Raw genomic sequence first — 15,535 nt, 5'->3', positions numbered from 1 at the left:
CGAAGGAGGGCCTCAGAAGATGATCTCTGGGTCCGGGTAGGTTCACATGGAAAGAGGCGGTTCTTGAGGTATTGCTCGATAGATGCTTAATAAAGACCATACATAAGCTTTGTGCAAGTAACTTGGGGTGGGTGCTGGATAAGCCGTTCTTCTGAAGGAGTCCTTACTGTCATCTCTATCTTACCTGAAGGAAAACATGAGACAAGCTTGAGTTGAGCTCAGGTGTCACCTGGCTTACTGAACATGCAGCGCCTTGAGCTTTTCTCTAGGAAGAAGCAAGCTGCTGCCGTAGACCTTCTTGTAATTTTCGTGATCAGAAGCATACGGTGTGTTATTTTTCTCTTCCTAGGATGCCTTAGGGGGCATCCCTCTCGTTTCCTCGGCAGCATCGTCTCCCAAGAAGCTCTGTCTTTGGGCAGGGCAGGCTGAGTCAGATGAATCATCCCTTCCAATAATTCCTGAAGGTCAGTTTGATCCCAAACGGTAGGAACCGTCCAGGAAGTACAACAGGGCATTGCTTCGTGGGTTCAGGAAAAAAAGACGTGGGGAGGGAAAAGTCAATGTAGCACTGAATCAAAGTCCTTTAGTGACATCCTAGTTGCACTAGTGGAATGGACTCGTGCAAGAAAAGGTTCTGGAAGCCAGCGTGGTTCTTGTGGCTGGGTGTGCAACAGGTTGCTGTGGCCTTGATCTTGTTGTACGAGCTCCACTAGTCCAACCATTGCACTGGATTTCTTATTGTGCTACCATTATTTTTGCCCTTACGCTGTGTGGCCAGAGAACAGTGAATCTGGGCCCCAAATCCTGAGGACAAGTGACCAGAATGGATTTGAAAATTCAGGTACTCTCCTGGTTGGTGCTTTTTTTCCTAAAAAAAAATATGTTAAGAGGTACTCTCATTTTGACTCAACGAAATCACCATTTTATAGTTCAAATCGGGGGAAATAAATACAGTAAATGGACAAGAGTACAAAGAACATGCATTACCTCATATTACACAGCTGATAGCTCACAGTAACTTCCGCGTTGGCATGAGGTAGTGTGCACTAACATCTTCCCGACTTTCATCAGTAAAACACCATACATCCACATTCCATACTGCTTCACACATTAAACGCTCACTTCCATCTGAGACTCAGGAAACACTGTGACAGGAAAGGAAGCCACCATTGGAGGTGGTAACAATGAAACTGACTTAGATTCCAACTCCTACTTCACACATTAAACGCTCGATTCCATCTGAGACACAGGAAACACTGTGAGAGGAAATGAGGCCGCCATCGGAGGGTAGCAACGGAACTGACTATTCATCGTGCTAGAGAAGAAACTAATTTCTTCTCCTGTTAGATTCACAAAATGTTTAGGGGTACGCTTACCCCAGCATCCCCCCAGAAAAGAGCACTGCTCTTGGCTACGAATCTGATGCTTTGTTAGGCAAGACGTTCTCTCTCATATGTTTGCGTGTGGCAGGAATTGCAAATTTTGTAGACTTAAGAAGCATGTTGGTAATAATGACTAATAATAACTCAATAGAGAAGAAAGGGGGAGAAATGGAGGCTTGGGAAGGAGCTAAACATGCTCGTAGTTCTAAATGCTCTCGTCTTTGTCTATATTCTTGTCCTCTAGAGCCGCCATACTTTGAGGTGGAGACCCTCAGCCGGAGTGCAGAACAAAGCACTCCCAATGCCCAGCCTGAAAGTGAGACAACCAGACATGCACAGGTAACAGATGACCAAGGCAGAATAATGGTGCTGCATTTTGGGGTACAGATTCTTGAAACTTCAGGGACTTTTTCCTTTCCTCTTCTGTGGAGGACCATATTCTGGCACAAGCTGCTCCCACCATGTGATTCCCTAGGATGGGCTGTCATAGCATAGGTTAAGAGGGACCCTGACCCAGAGGCAGAGCTAGCTGCTCCAGCACCCAGAGTGGCCCGCGGGGGTGGGGCTAGCCACCCGCAGGGGTGCGGCAGCAGCGGGAAGCATCCCAGGGGGGTGCGACAGGGAGCGGTCGGTTTTGGCTGAAAGTAAACTGCAGCAGAATGGCAACAGGCTGCATGTGCCGAGTTTGGGGTGGGATGGAAAATGATGCCTCCATTTTTTTAATAAGAATATATTGGATTTTAACCATAAAAACATACAAAATACAAAACTACAAAAAAAGAAAACTACAAAACAATACAAAAATACAAAAATGAAAAACTCACACACACTTAACAATCCTTATCCTCTTTATAATCATTATTCTGGGACTTCCTCACGTCCTCTCTTCTGCGTTCATTTCTAATCTTCTTTAGTAACTTTATAACATTATAAAATCTTCTTTCTCACAATTATTCTTAATCTCACAAATCCTAATCATCATATAACTAAAATCTTATGCCTAACAAATAAACATTACACAACTCCAACTTCTTATATCTTCTCTTAACTTAACTTCTAAACACTATAGCCTAAATCTCTTCTGATTCCAATTTCAGGTATTAATTAATCTCCTCCTATCAATTAATTAAGTATTTCTTGCCATTCTCATACACCGTTTTTCCCTTCTGGTTTCGGAGTTCCGTGGTCATCCATTTTTATATCCCCTTTACATAGTCTTCCTTTACCCCATACCTTTCCTAACCATCCTCCCCCTTCCCCCTTCCCTTCCCAAACCCCCCAGATCTCCCCCCCCAGGGTCCAATCTTTCCAACTCCTTCATCTTCTCTTGTTTCCATCGTATTCAATTTTAAGCTTGCCAGTCTTAGTTGTATCTTTTTCTTTTCCAGGTTATATCCTTTTTCTTGACGGGTAGCTACTCCAACATAACCATAACATATCTCTTCTTCTGTTACATCTTGCATTTTCCTTAGTTGCTGTCCTTGAACCCCTGGTCTCTCACGCCAAGAGTTGTTTGTTCTGTCCAGTCCCTGGGCACCAAGCCTCTCACGCTTGAAAAGCCCATGGGGGCGGGGCGTCGCTCCGTGCGCATTACGTCATGATGCATGCGCACGGAACAACGCCTCCGCGTGGGCCAGTTGGCCCGCCCCTCTCCTGCTGCGCTCCGTGAGCGGAGCCGTCCTGGGGAAAGGAGAGGGGTGGGTTGGGCCAGCTGGCCTGCCCCTGTCCTTTCCCCCAGCCGGGTTCCGCTCCCTGAGCCCAGTGGGCAGGGAGCGGAGCGGCGTCGCGTGGGAGTGGTGGGAGGGGCCACCGCTTGTCACCCCACTTGCCGCCGTTCGTTCCGTCGCCCCGGGAGCAGCATCGCTGCTGCTCCCAGGGCGACGGAGCGAGCGGCGGTGCGTGGGGGTGACATGCGGCGGCCCCTCCCACCACTCCACACGCACCACCGGTCACCCTGGGAGAAGCAGTGCTGCACGGATGGGGTGCTCACTCGGCCGAGCGAGCAGCCCGCCTGTGCAGCGCTGCTGCTCCCGGGTGACGGAGGGAGCGGCGGCGCGTGGGAGTGGTGGGAGGGGCCGCCGCTTGTCACCCCACTTGCCGCCGTTTGTTCCGTCGCCCCAGGAGCAGCAGCGCTGCTGCTCCCAGGGCGACGGAGCGAGCGGCGGTACGTGGGGGTGACAAGCTGTGGCCCCTCCCACCACTCCCCACGCGCCACCGGTCACCCTGGGAGGAGCAGCGCTGCACGGACGAGCACCCCGTCCGTGCAGCGCTGCTGTTCCTGGGGTGACGGAGGGAGCGGTGGCGCGTGGGAGGGGCCGCCGCTTGTCACCCCCACCTGCCGCTGCTCACCCTATCACTGGGGGCGTACCGCCCCCACCGCCCCTCCCCAGCGACGCCCCTGTCCTCAGTACTGCGCCAGAGCCCCGCTCGCTTGAACAGACTTTACTAAGTCTACTCAAGAGCAAGGGTGGCGCTTCTAGTAACAGCTGGATCCCAGGTCCTCAGGACGCTCCTCCTGAGGTTTTTTCGGAGCCCGCTGCGTGGTAGCGGCAACTCCTAGCCCGAAAACACCGGAGCCCCCTCGGAGCTGAGAGAGCTCTCGACTGAACGGAATGGCGCTCCACCGGAAGTTTTGTATTTTGTATGTTTTTATGGTTAAAATCCAATAAATTATTATTTTAAAAAAGGAAAATGATGCCTCCAGGCAGCCTTAAGTCTACTTTTCTCAACAGCGTCATGTCCAATTATTGAAGAGAAGGGACTCTTCCCACTAACAGGGCCTCTGGTAAAGTTTATTTGCATAGCGCCGCCTAAGAAACAAGGGGAGGAATTATCCATGCCTGGTTAGACTCCACCCGGCGGGTTCAATGTTGCTATCTTGCAGAAGGAAAGTGATCAGCAGGGAAGTACCCCTCACAAATCCTCTCTGGGAGAGCACAAGAGATCAAATTCTGACAGCACCTGTGAACCAGCAAGCAGCGGTGAAGAGGGCTCAGCCGAGTCGGATAACAGGAGCCTGGTTTCTGCAGATGTGGTGAGGTTCTGCTGTGCTTCACTTAAGCCCCGTCAGCCCTAAAGCAGATCACAGGAAACGCTGGCTGCTAAATCCAATATATCCTCATGTTGTTTTAACAAACTTCCCACAGGTGTGACACACACACACACACACACACACACCCCACACACAGAAAACCCCAACCAGTTGTCGTTTCACTTTCGCATTATTAAAGGTAAAGGGACCCCTGACCATCATGTCCAGTCGTGTCCAACTCTGGGGTTGCGGCGCTCATCTCGCTCTATAGGCCGAGGGAGCCGGCATTTGTCCGCAGACAGCTTCCGGGTCATGTGGCCAGCATGACAAAGCCGCTTCTGGCGAACCAGAGCAGCGCACGGAAACTCCATTTACCTTCCCGCTGGAACGGTCCCTATTTATCTACTTGCACTCTGACGTGCTTTCGAACTGCTAGGTGGGCAGGAGCTGGGACCGAGCAATGGGAGCTCACTCCATGGCAGGGATTCAAACCGCTGACCTTCTGATCAGCAAGCCCTAGACTCTGTGGTTTAACCCACAGCGCCACCTGGGTCCCTTTCCCATTATTAGGGCTCTCTTAATAGGCAACTCAGCTCACTAGTGATTATAAGCCTCCCTGCAGGTGGCGCTGTGGGTTAAACCACAGGCACTAGGGCTTGCTGATCAGAAGGTTGGTTCGAATCCGCTCGGTCCCTGCTCCTGCCAACCTAGCAGTTCGAAAGCACGTCAAAGTGCAAGTAGATAAATAGGTACCGCTCCAGCGGGAAGGTAAACGGCATTTCCGTGTACTGCTCTGGTTCGCCAGAAGCGGCTTTGTCATGCTGGCCACATGACCCGGAAGCTGTACACTGGCTCCCTTGGCCAATAAAGTGAGATGAGCACCGCAACCCCAGAGTCGTCCGTGACTGGACTTAATGGTCAGGGGTCCCTTTACCTTTAACCTGTAGTATTTTGCCCTGTTATGCATATCTCTTGTTTCCCATCGCAGAGCTATGTCTTGTCCTCTTCTGTTTCTGTGTCTTTTCCCATCTGTTCCTAACTATTTCTGCACTTCCAACCCACATCCCTTTCAACCTGCACCCGTAGAGGCCTATACATTTGCAGCCATGCTGGAATGATTTACGCTCAATATGCAGTTGACACGGCTTATAAGTGCTCTGCCAACATGCAAGGGGGCCAGGAACAGAACCCCCACGCAAAACAGGGTTATACGCACCTGGTATAACGCTCAATGCTACCACTTCATTCTTATAAAAAGGCTTTCTTTCCGTCGATGAAAGGAGTTTTCACTGAGTGTTTATAGAACTGCATCATTGAAACGGTAGTTTTGAAGAAAGAACTTTGTATTTGGATGGTGCATCTAAGTCTCAGCCAGATCTTCTTAGAAGTGGCCTTCCCTCCGAGGTGAATGACGGGGGAATGGCTTTTCCAAAATCGTACCTGGCAGCTCCAGCTTTATGTGAACATAATTACATCTTTTGAAAAAAGAGAGCACTGCCTGATTGCGAATGCCTTTCTAGGTGACTAAAAAGTTTTTTTAGTCTACGGATTTCATTGACAGGTGGGTAGCCGTGTTGGTCTGCCATAGTCAAAACAAAATCGAAAATTCTTTCTAGTAGCACCTTAAAGACCAACTGAGTTTGTTCCTGGTATGAGCTTTCGTGTGCATGCACACTTCTTCAGATACCATTTCATTGGATTTCATTGAGTAAAGTTCCCTTAATGAGGTCAAGATCTTGCTCAAAGCTCCCTCATTATTGGCCTGCATCCCTCAGTTAGCTCTCTCGCACCCAGGGCTCGCCCGCCCCCCCAGCCACAACTCAGTTCCGGCACCTCTCAGGTGGCCACCATGGCCGTTATAAGAGAAGAGGGATAAGAGAAGAGGGGAGTCTTGTTCATGGTGAGTTCTGGCACCTCTTTTTCTAGAAAAATAGCACTGCTCACACCTAATATCCTCTCATCCTAGCGTATCCTTCTCCCTGCTTCCCAAAATTTGCTCTCCTCACAGTTCCGTTATCTCCTTCAGGGGGACCCCGTTGACAAGCAGGAGTCGGCGTTTGTGAGCAGTCTGCAGGATTCAGCCTGTCTCTTGGCAGAGGCCCAGGCCTCGTTGGAGAATCTTGAGAAACGCTTTGCTTCGGGCATCCACATGCTAGAATCGCTTGTCAGCCAGCAGGGGGCACCAGGTCGAAACTGCCACAGTGATGGAGCCTTGCCTAAACAAGTAGTACTGGGTGAGCTTGAATCGTGGAGTTGGGAGAGACCCCCCCCCCCCCAAGGATCATCTAGTCCAACCCTCTGCAGTGGATTCCCCCAGCTGCAGATCCTTAACCGTAAAACATTTGTCCAAATTATATTTTGTGGTTTAAAAGAGTCTGGTTTCAGCAAACTAAACAAAACATGGAAAGATTTACTGTTATGGTTACAATCTTAAGTAGGAATTATTGAGGGACGAGGCAAAATGCAAATCATTTTGAGGGTCTTTTACACAATTAAGTGGTGTATAATTTTTGGGAAATAAAAGGTTTGCATAGATAGATGGATAGATAGATAAAATCTATCTATCTATCATCTATCTATAATATAGAAATGTCTATACCCCACAGTGGCAAATGGGAAGTAATATAGAGTTGAACTGATACACACTAACAAACAGAAGCTCTCTATGATTTTAGGGATAGGTCTTTCCAACAGGGCCACATGAGATATCTTAGTGAGGGATTTTGTGGACTGTCTGGAAGGCTTATTCATGCATACATTATACCTTTAAACTACAGCCTGACACAAAGTCTCGATCCACTGGAATTGGCCTTTTGTGTATTGAGCTGTGCCATCAATTTACGAAACATCGCTGTTTCTCAGCCTCAGTTGTGTATCTATCAAAGGGGAGTTTTGAACCTGCTAGATTCCATATCCAAGCAATCAAAAATGATGTTGCTCGTGGCCTACATTATGCCATACCGAATTCTTGCCTCCCTGTCTCCGTTTACATTCTTAAGATTACACTAACGTGTACCTGTCTCCACCTGCAGAAAAGTGCAAGGATCACACTCAAAACCGCTCCCTGCAGACCCTCATTGATTTGTCAGCCAAGGCTAGGAAAAAGAAGCAGGTAGAATTTATTTTATTTTTTTGTAAGGAGAAAGCTGCCAGCTCCCTGTGTCATTCCTTTATGGAACCCTAACCATTCCCTAACGGTAATAATTTTCCTCCACAGCGAAATCCTGTCTCTTCAGAAATTTGCCATAGGAAAGAGAGCACCCTTGAAGGGCCACCTTGCTGCTCGCAAACGTACGTAGGTTGAACATTTTCACGCAGGGTTGAACGATGAGCTTTCAGCGCATGTTACCTGATAGATCTGATAAGCAATGCCCCTTCTTATTTCAAAGGCATTTTCACAACTTCCCTAAAATCCGTGGCTTGGTTGATCTTCCAGTTAGTATGTTCTTGCTGGATTTCGATCCTGTGCAAGTGAATCCCAGCGGATTCAACGGGACTTTCTCCCAAGGAAGAAGGCACAGGGTTGCTGCACCCTTAGGGGCGGTATCCTGCTAAACTCTGTTCTGCCAGCGCAAGAACTTCTGGCTGCACAACAGAACTTCCCCTCCCTCTCCTCTTCCCGTGATCAGTTCCAGAGGATTTAGGATTTAATGTTCAAATCTTTATCTCATAAACATTTTTTTCCCTGTTTAAAATTTGAGGAGGTCTTGGCTTTGCGCTGACCTCTCAGCAGTATAGGAACAAATGTGTTTCTTTTTGTTTCAATCTTTTAAATCGGGGCTGAGGAACCCGCAAGCCCTCAATCTTGTTGGGCCGCAGTGCCGCCATCTTTCCTGATCACTGGCCCTATGGCTGGGGCTGACGTGGGCTGGAATCCAACATCATCTAGAGGACCACAGTTTCTCCATTCCCTGTTTCAAATCAAATTAAGGGACAGACAGGTGGCTTCGTCAGACCCAGGTCTTCTCAGGTAGATGGGCACAGGGTGGCAAAGACACAGTCTCTCACAGGGGAAAGAGTAGCAGGATCTCCTGGTTATTCACAAGCAAGACTGACCTGGAACGCAGGTTGTGTCTCACATGGCCGGCCCCGTTTTGTAGGGACAGGAAGTTGCACCACTCTGATGCTAGCAATAAAACCCAGGAGTTTTACCCTGCTCCACCCGCACCATTGCCTGGAAATATTTTTCAGCATTAAAATAAAAAAATCAAAGCGCTGCAAGACCCAGAAGTCCCGACAGTATTGCTTCCTCCTACCTGTACTTACATTGGTTGGTACCGTATTTTCCGGCGTATAAGACGACTGGGCGTCTAAGACGACCCCCAACTTTCCCAGTTAAAATATAGAGTTTGAGATATACTCCACCGCAGATTCTCCACCCGGCGTATAAGACGACCCCTGACTTTTGAGAAGATTTTCCTGGATTAAAAAGTAGTCTTAATACGCCAGAATATACAGTAATTACTCTTCTGAACTCGTTTCTAAACCCAGGCATGTACATTCTGGAAGTTACTTCTGCCTTACGTTTCTCTCATTTCTTAAAACAAAACAAAACAAAACAAAAACATGGAACTGTGTTTCAAATACATCTTGCACATCCCTCCACAGGTTGGACCTCCTTCAGGAAATCATCCAGGAGCTGCAAGGAAAAGGCGATTCTCCCACTGTGAGCCAAAGTAGGTGGAGCAGTCTGTGCACATACATACATTTATAGCACCAGATTCCCCCAAACTTCAGTTTACCCCTCACAACTACAGTTCCCAGAATCCTTAACAAACCACAGTTCAAATGTGCTTTAGATGTATGGCATGTATGTCTGAAGGACGAAGCACATATATACCCTGTTTCTCATAAAATAAGACGTCCCTATAAAATAAGCCATGGCAGGATTCTCAAGCATTTACGAAATGTAAGACATACACCGAAAATAAGCCGTAGTGCTGGGTGCAGTTCTGGGGGGCGCCAAGGAAGAGGCGATGCTGCCCGCACCTTAAAGCCTCCTTCCTGCTGGAGGAGCCGCCCTCCAGCTGCTGCCCATCTTCTTTACCGCAGCGCCGCACCGAGCGGAACACCCAGCAGCCTCGCCTCTGCCTGGCCCAGCCGAGGCCTGCCAGCTCGGCGCCCGGAACCGGCTGCTGCAGCGCTGAGCGTAACGCCCGGCAGCGCTGCGCTGCGCGCCATGAGCCAGTGGCCTCGCCTCCGCCTGGCCTTGCCTCCGCCTGCCAGCTCAGCACCCGGAACCAGCTGCTGCAGCGCTGAGCGTAACGCCCGGCAGCGCTGCGTGGAGCGCCCTGAGCCAGCAGCCTCCCCTCTGCCTGGCCTTGCCTCCGCCTGCCAGCTTGGCGCCCGGAACCGGCTGCTCCTGCAGCGCCGAGTGGAACACCCGGCAGCACTGTGTGGAGCACCCCGAGCCAGCGGCCTCTCCTCCGCTTGGCTCGGCCGAGGTCTGCCGGCACGGCACCAACAACCGGCTGCTGCTGCTGCAGCTGTAAGAGGGACACCTAGCAGCGCCATGTGGAGCCCCGAGCCAGCGGGACCCAGCAGAGAACCCAAGAGGTTAAACTATTGGGATTGGGACTAAATTACTCCTCCCCCCCAAAAAATACTTGCCATTGTATTTGAATTTCCTTTGTGTTAAAAGAAGAAAAAAAGTTTAGCAAAGAACATACATAAGCTGTGCAGTCTTGGCAGCCTGCACCCACATTTAGTACTTCTCATGGCTCTCACTTGGTCCGTTTATAAATCTGTGGTAATAAAAATAAGACATCCCCTGAAAATAAGCCATAGTGGGGGTTTTTGAGGGAAAATAAATATAAGACGGTGTCTTATTTTCGGAGAAACACAGTATCCCCTGTTCTAAATATGTGACAGAGTAGTCAATTAAGTTATTGGTTTGTGTATTGAAACAGTTGTTTAGGAGTGGTCAGGGACATGAGCTGCTCAGTTCTGTGCCGAGCTAACCTGCCGCCTACCTGCCCATAACTTGAATGGCTTCCCTTCAACTTGGAGAGGAATAGGTATGCCTGGCCAGAAGGTGGCAGGTGATGCCTGCTCTTTAAAAAACAAAAACAAAACCTAGTTAATGAGTTTATTATACAATGTGGGATTTTGGAAGGCAGAATATGCACAACAAACCAGTTCTGTACAGGGGCGAGTTGTCCCAGGTAATAAAGCAGCTGGAAGAAGAGGCAGAAGTTTCAACAAACTTGCACCATCGTGGATGTCGCCATATTGTCAAAGCCCCTAGGTTAGATCCGGTCCGTAGGATTATAAAAGGGGTTGCACACGACATCTGCGAAGGAATTGTGCAGCTTCCTGAACGTACTGCAGATTTCGTTGTCCCCGACTGCTGTGTTGGAAGAACCCACCACCATCACAAACTCCACCTTGGAATTGGTCGCATAGCCATATACCGTATTTTTCGCTCCATAGGGCGCACTGGACCATAGGGCGCGCCTCGTTTTTAGAGGAGGAAACAAGAAAAAAAAAACATTTTTCTGGTTTTCCTCCTCTAAAAGCCCTGTTTTTTTGAGGATCAGCTCAAATGTGTGCAGCTTTTTTGCAAAGGGAAAAGCCCTGCTTTTTGAGGATCAGCTCAAAGTTTTGCAGCTTTTTTGCAAAGGGAAAAGCCCTGTTTTTTTGAGGATCAGTTCAAAGTTTTGCAGCTTTTTGCAAAGGGAAAAGCCCTGTTTTTTGAGGATCAGCTCATTTTTTCAGCTTTTTTTGCAAAGGGAAAAGCCCTGTTTTTTTGAGGATCAGCTCAAAGTTTTGCAGCTTTTTTGCAAAGGGGGAAAAGCAAAGCTTCTTTGGCAAAGGGGGAAAAGCAAAGAGGAAAAGCCCCGTTTTAATGGGGTTCAACTCACATTTCTGCAGCTTCTTAAGGAAAGGGAGCTGTTTCTACAAGATGCAGAAAATTATTCACACTGCCTCGAGCATTGCCTCTGAACCCCTGAAGTCTCTAGTCAGCTCCCTTCTCTATCTTCTGAGATTTCAGTGGTCTTCCCCACATGCTGTCCAAAATACCATATTTTTCCATGTATAAGACGGCCCCTATTTTTTTTAACCCAAAAGTAAGAAAAAGTTGTTTAGCTTTTGGGGGTGGGGGGGTCACTTCCACCAATTGCTCACCTGCCTGCCCACCACTGCCGATCGCTTGCCACAGCCACTGCCGATCGCACACCTCGCCGCAGCCGCCAGTTGCCTGCCCGCTCGCCACCACCAACAGTCCACTTGCCGCAGCTGCCAATCACCTGCCCGATTGCCACAGCCAATTGCCAGCAGGCCTTCCGCTGCCACCAATCACCCGCCCAATCGCCGCTGCCAATCTCCTGCTTGCTGCTGCCATTAATCGCATGTCCCCCGTCTGCATTCACTATCCATATGTAAGATGACACCCAATTTTTGCCTAATTTTTTTAAGCAAAAAGCACCGCCTTATACACGGAAAAATACTGTATCTTTACCCTCATTCTCTTGGAGAGAAGATCCATAAGCAACAGCTGAGGTTCTTAGGACACTGAGGTGCTTGCTCAGTGTCAAATTCCACCCTTGTGCAAAATCTCTGTGTTTGTTCTAGAGATGAACCAGGAAGTACCACCTGTACCCAAATGGGAGAGGGAACATAGCTTAACAATAAAGCATGAGTTTTGCATGCAGGAGATACGGGGTTCAGCCTCTGGCATCCCCAATTAAAGGATCAGGGCTCCACAGGTGATGTGGAGAGCCACTGCCAGCCAGAGTAAGCAACACAAGGTGGACATGTAGATGGGCAGCTTCCTGTGTTGCTAAGTGTGGAATCTTAACTGACTCGTCGCAGCATAGCAATTGTGTCTCATAAAACCCCACCCCTCACTTCCTTAGGACAGCAAGCAAGTAATGGAAAAGGACAAGCTCCTGTCTCAGGGCAAAAGAAAACAACTCCAGTCCCCACTGCAGGGCAAGGGGTGGTTGCTAGCTTGAAGAACCAGTGAGTGATCCATACCATAACCGTTCCACCGGAGAGACTGGCCTGGACCGGACCAGAGCTCCCATTCTGAAATAAAAGCAATCTGCATCCTTGTTCCTTTATCAACTCGTATGCACCTTGAGAATCTACTGCCCCGGATACACAACTTCTGACACGCTAATTAAATAGTTCAAATGATTCCTGCACTTCTGTGCAAGTTCTGTTTCTAATTTGTGTTACCGTCGACCAAAGTAATTTGCAGAGGACTCTGGATGGGGGAGGGGAGCTAAAGGCCGGCCATGAGTCCAGAAGGGGTCAGGGTTCCTTCTAACCAATTCCCTCAGGTGCACATTGTTTAACTCGCTTACATTTGTGTTTTGTGCTAGTACAGATGCCCAAATTTAGGCATATTGACACTGCTCTGTGTGTTTTTTTTTTTGTGTGTGTGTGTGTGTATTTATACAGAAAAGCTGAGTCCCATGTTTTCAAAACAAATAACATGAAAGCAATTGGGGTGTACCATTCTAGAAATGTAACTTGCCACCATTGGGACGAGGAGAGGCAATGAGCAGGGTTGAGATCGCAGTAGGTACTGAGCAGAGTGAGGGTGGTGTTAACCCTTTCCTCTTACCCTACAATCCTGATGGAACCCCCCACCTCTGATCCACTATTAGCCTCCAGAAGAAAGGCTCCATTGATCCTGATTATATTGGATTGCAACCTGAGGGGGAAAGGGTTAGGCCTCACTGCCGATTGAGAGCTTCCAGTTCTTTTTGGGGAGCCCACAGACCTCGGTAAGCTGTCCTGGAAGGTCCTAACAAAGAAAGGCATGATAGTTTGCTTATCCCTCGTTTAATCTGAGAACTACGAAGTGGCTTCCTCACCTGGGTCCTTCTAACCAGGCTTAGATTTCATAACGCAATAGCATCATTTGTCCCTCAGGCCATTCAGTGTGGCCAGATAGCAGGGCTATAGCAGCATCACAATAAAATTTGGGGTTCTGTTTTCAGTCCGGTTTTACATCACTTATCTTCTCTGCAAAATGAAGGGAGAGCAGCTTTGGGGATTTGTTTTGGTTTTTAAAAGGGCACCTTACACACAAACAGCTGGACTCTTAAGACCCACATGGGAGCTTTTTGAGCAGGGTGCTAGCACTTATCTGACCTATGTGACTCTGCGATTTAATGCAAAGTTAAACGTGCAGGTGTTCTTTGCCACCCAGTGTCTCTCTCTCTCTACTTATAATTGTCATGATTCTTAATGTAGTGGGGAAGGATGTTTTGAGGCATCGGTTGCTGGGATTTGGGCAGGCAGTGAGTCAACAAAAGCAGGTCTATCCAGTATCCTGTCTTCCATCAGAAACCAGAAATAATGTGGTAAATAATTTGCTGTTGTTCGCTTCCACCTTCCAGCAGTCTGAGGTTAGAAAACGCTCTGAGCTTCAGCTGACATTTCCTAACTGTTTTGCGGTCAGGCTACTGGCTCCTCAGTGCAGTAAGCCAGAGCGGGTGAAGGATGGTTGTGTCCCAAATGTGGAAGCCTCCAAACAGGCCATAGCAATTAAGGTTCCTTTCGTTAGCTGGAAGCAGATGAGGCGGGATGCCGACCCAGGCCGCTGTAGTCAATTCTCTAGATAGCTTCACTGCAACTTCCCAGGGAAATGGTATATAGGCAAACCCACACTTGTATATACAGCAGGCATGGTATATAGAAATGGTATATAGGCAACACACACTTGTGGGTTGGCCAGGTCTTACAGATCGTATCCTTTATTTCTTGAAAAACTGAACCCCGGGGATTGAGGGCCATCCATCAGAAAAGGGTAATTTAAAAAGAGTGACAGCCCCACCACAGCAATCCCATAACCCACAAAGCATTGTATTATGGAGTGAGTTTAACACCAAAGCCCTATTTGGATGCTGCTATCAGCCCCCGAGACGCAGGTGGTGCTGTGGGTTAAACCACTGAGCCTAGGGCTTGCTGATCAGAAGGTCGGCGGTTCAAATCCCCGCGATGGGGTGAGCTCACGTTGCTCGTTCCCAGCTCCTGCCCACCTAACAGTTCAAAAGCACGTCAAAGTGCAAGTAGATAAATAGGTACCGCTCCGGCGGGAAGGTAAACGCCATTTCCGTGCACTGCTCTGGTTCGCCAGAAGTGGCTTAGTCATGCTGGCCACATGACCCGCAAGCTGTACGCCGGCTCCCTCGGCCAGTAACGCGAGATGAGCGCCGCAACCCCAGAGTCGGACACGACTGGACCTAATGGTCAGGGGTCCCTTTACATTTACCTTTTATCAGCCCCTGACTAAAGACTTTAGAGAGAAACTGGATATATGTGTTTTTCCTGTTGAGCACTTAAATATGGGCAGGCATGGGGCAGTCCAGAGAAAAGCTTCGGACTTCCGAGTATTTGGGAAATGAGAGCTCTTCATTCAGCTTAGCTTTATGGCCTCCCTTCATCCTATAGATGTCTGTTGCACCACAATATTAGAAATGAAGGGGGAAAGCTCTGATTTGTATTATTGATTTCCACCTCAAACTGGGAAGGCAACTTAGTTCAAATGCTGTGAGACTCCTTTCCAGCATTGCGGTTTCATTCCCATTCTTTTCTACCCCTCTCCCCAAACTAGCAAGATGGCCCCAGAGGAGGATCTGCTCAGAGGCCCGGGATCTGTTCCAAAAGAAGACCATTAGATGGCATTACAGTACATAGGATTTTAATACAAGCATTTTGGCCCAACAAGAATACAAAAAAAGGCTTTGCTTCCAAGTGACATAATGGTACATAACAAAAGCAGGTGACAAGAGGTGGCAGAGGTTCTTTTATACATTCTGAGAGAGAGAGAGAGAGAGAGATGCACAAAACAATAAGGCCAACATCACAAGCAACTATAAAACAATTTTGATACAAACAGCCCCTTTGATTTTGCTGTCTCAGGCAGGTTTAACTTCCCTCAGGGCTTCACTACGCTATGCAGGCCTGGTCCAAGATGGCCGTCCGCTTCACTTATGTTGGCCTGCCCACCTGGGCCATGTAACAGGGGCATCTTACCGATGGAGGCTAGTGGCATGGGGCGGCAGGCCGCCAAGTTCTGGAGGGCACCAGGGAAGAGGCGGAGGCTGGACGCGTTGCCTCCCAGCATCAGCTCGCCATCCTCACCTGCCTCTGCCATGCCATG

General features: G+C 48.7%; 1 protein-coding gene across 1 annotated transcript in view; it reads left to right on the top strand.

Annotated features, from left to right (window-relative positions):
• Positions 1 to 12,561, top strand: part of LOC117042096 (inactive serine/threonine-protein kinase TEX14-like) — a 31,948-nt gene extending 19,387 nt beyond the window's left edge. Inside the window, exons 13-20 of the mRNA XM_033141570.1 lie at positions 350 to 464; positions 1,627 to 1,721; positions 4,267 to 4,416; positions 6,440 to 6,647; positions 7,446 to 7,525; positions 7,631 to 7,704; positions 9,022 to 9,089; positions 12,273 to 12,561. Of these exons, the coding sequence (XP_032997461.1) occupies positions 350 to 464; positions 1,627 to 1,721; positions 4,267 to 4,416; positions 6,440 to 6,647; positions 7,446 to 7,525; positions 7,631 to 7,704; positions 9,022 to 9,089; positions 12,273 to 12,382 (900 nt within the window). The 3' untranslated portion in view covers positions 12,383 to 12,561. The remainder of the gene's footprint in view (positions 1 to 349; positions 465 to 1,626; positions 1,722 to 4,266; positions 4,417 to 6,439; positions 6,648 to 7,445; positions 7,526 to 7,630; positions 7,705 to 9,021; positions 9,090 to 12,272) is intronic.
• The last annotated feature ends 2,974 nt before the right edge of the window (positions 12,562 to 15,535 follow it).

Source organism: Lacerta agilis, chromosome 2 (assembly GCF_009819535.1).
Source record: "Lacerta agilis isolate rLacAgi1 chromosome 2, rLacAgi1.pri, whole genome shotgun sequence".
NCBI lineage: Eukaryota > Metazoa > Chordata > Lepidosauria > Squamata > Lacertidae > Lacerta > Lacerta agilis.
The sequence above is the reverse complement of the archived record's forward strand: the minus strand, read 5'-3'. Positions and strand labels throughout refer to the sequence as shown.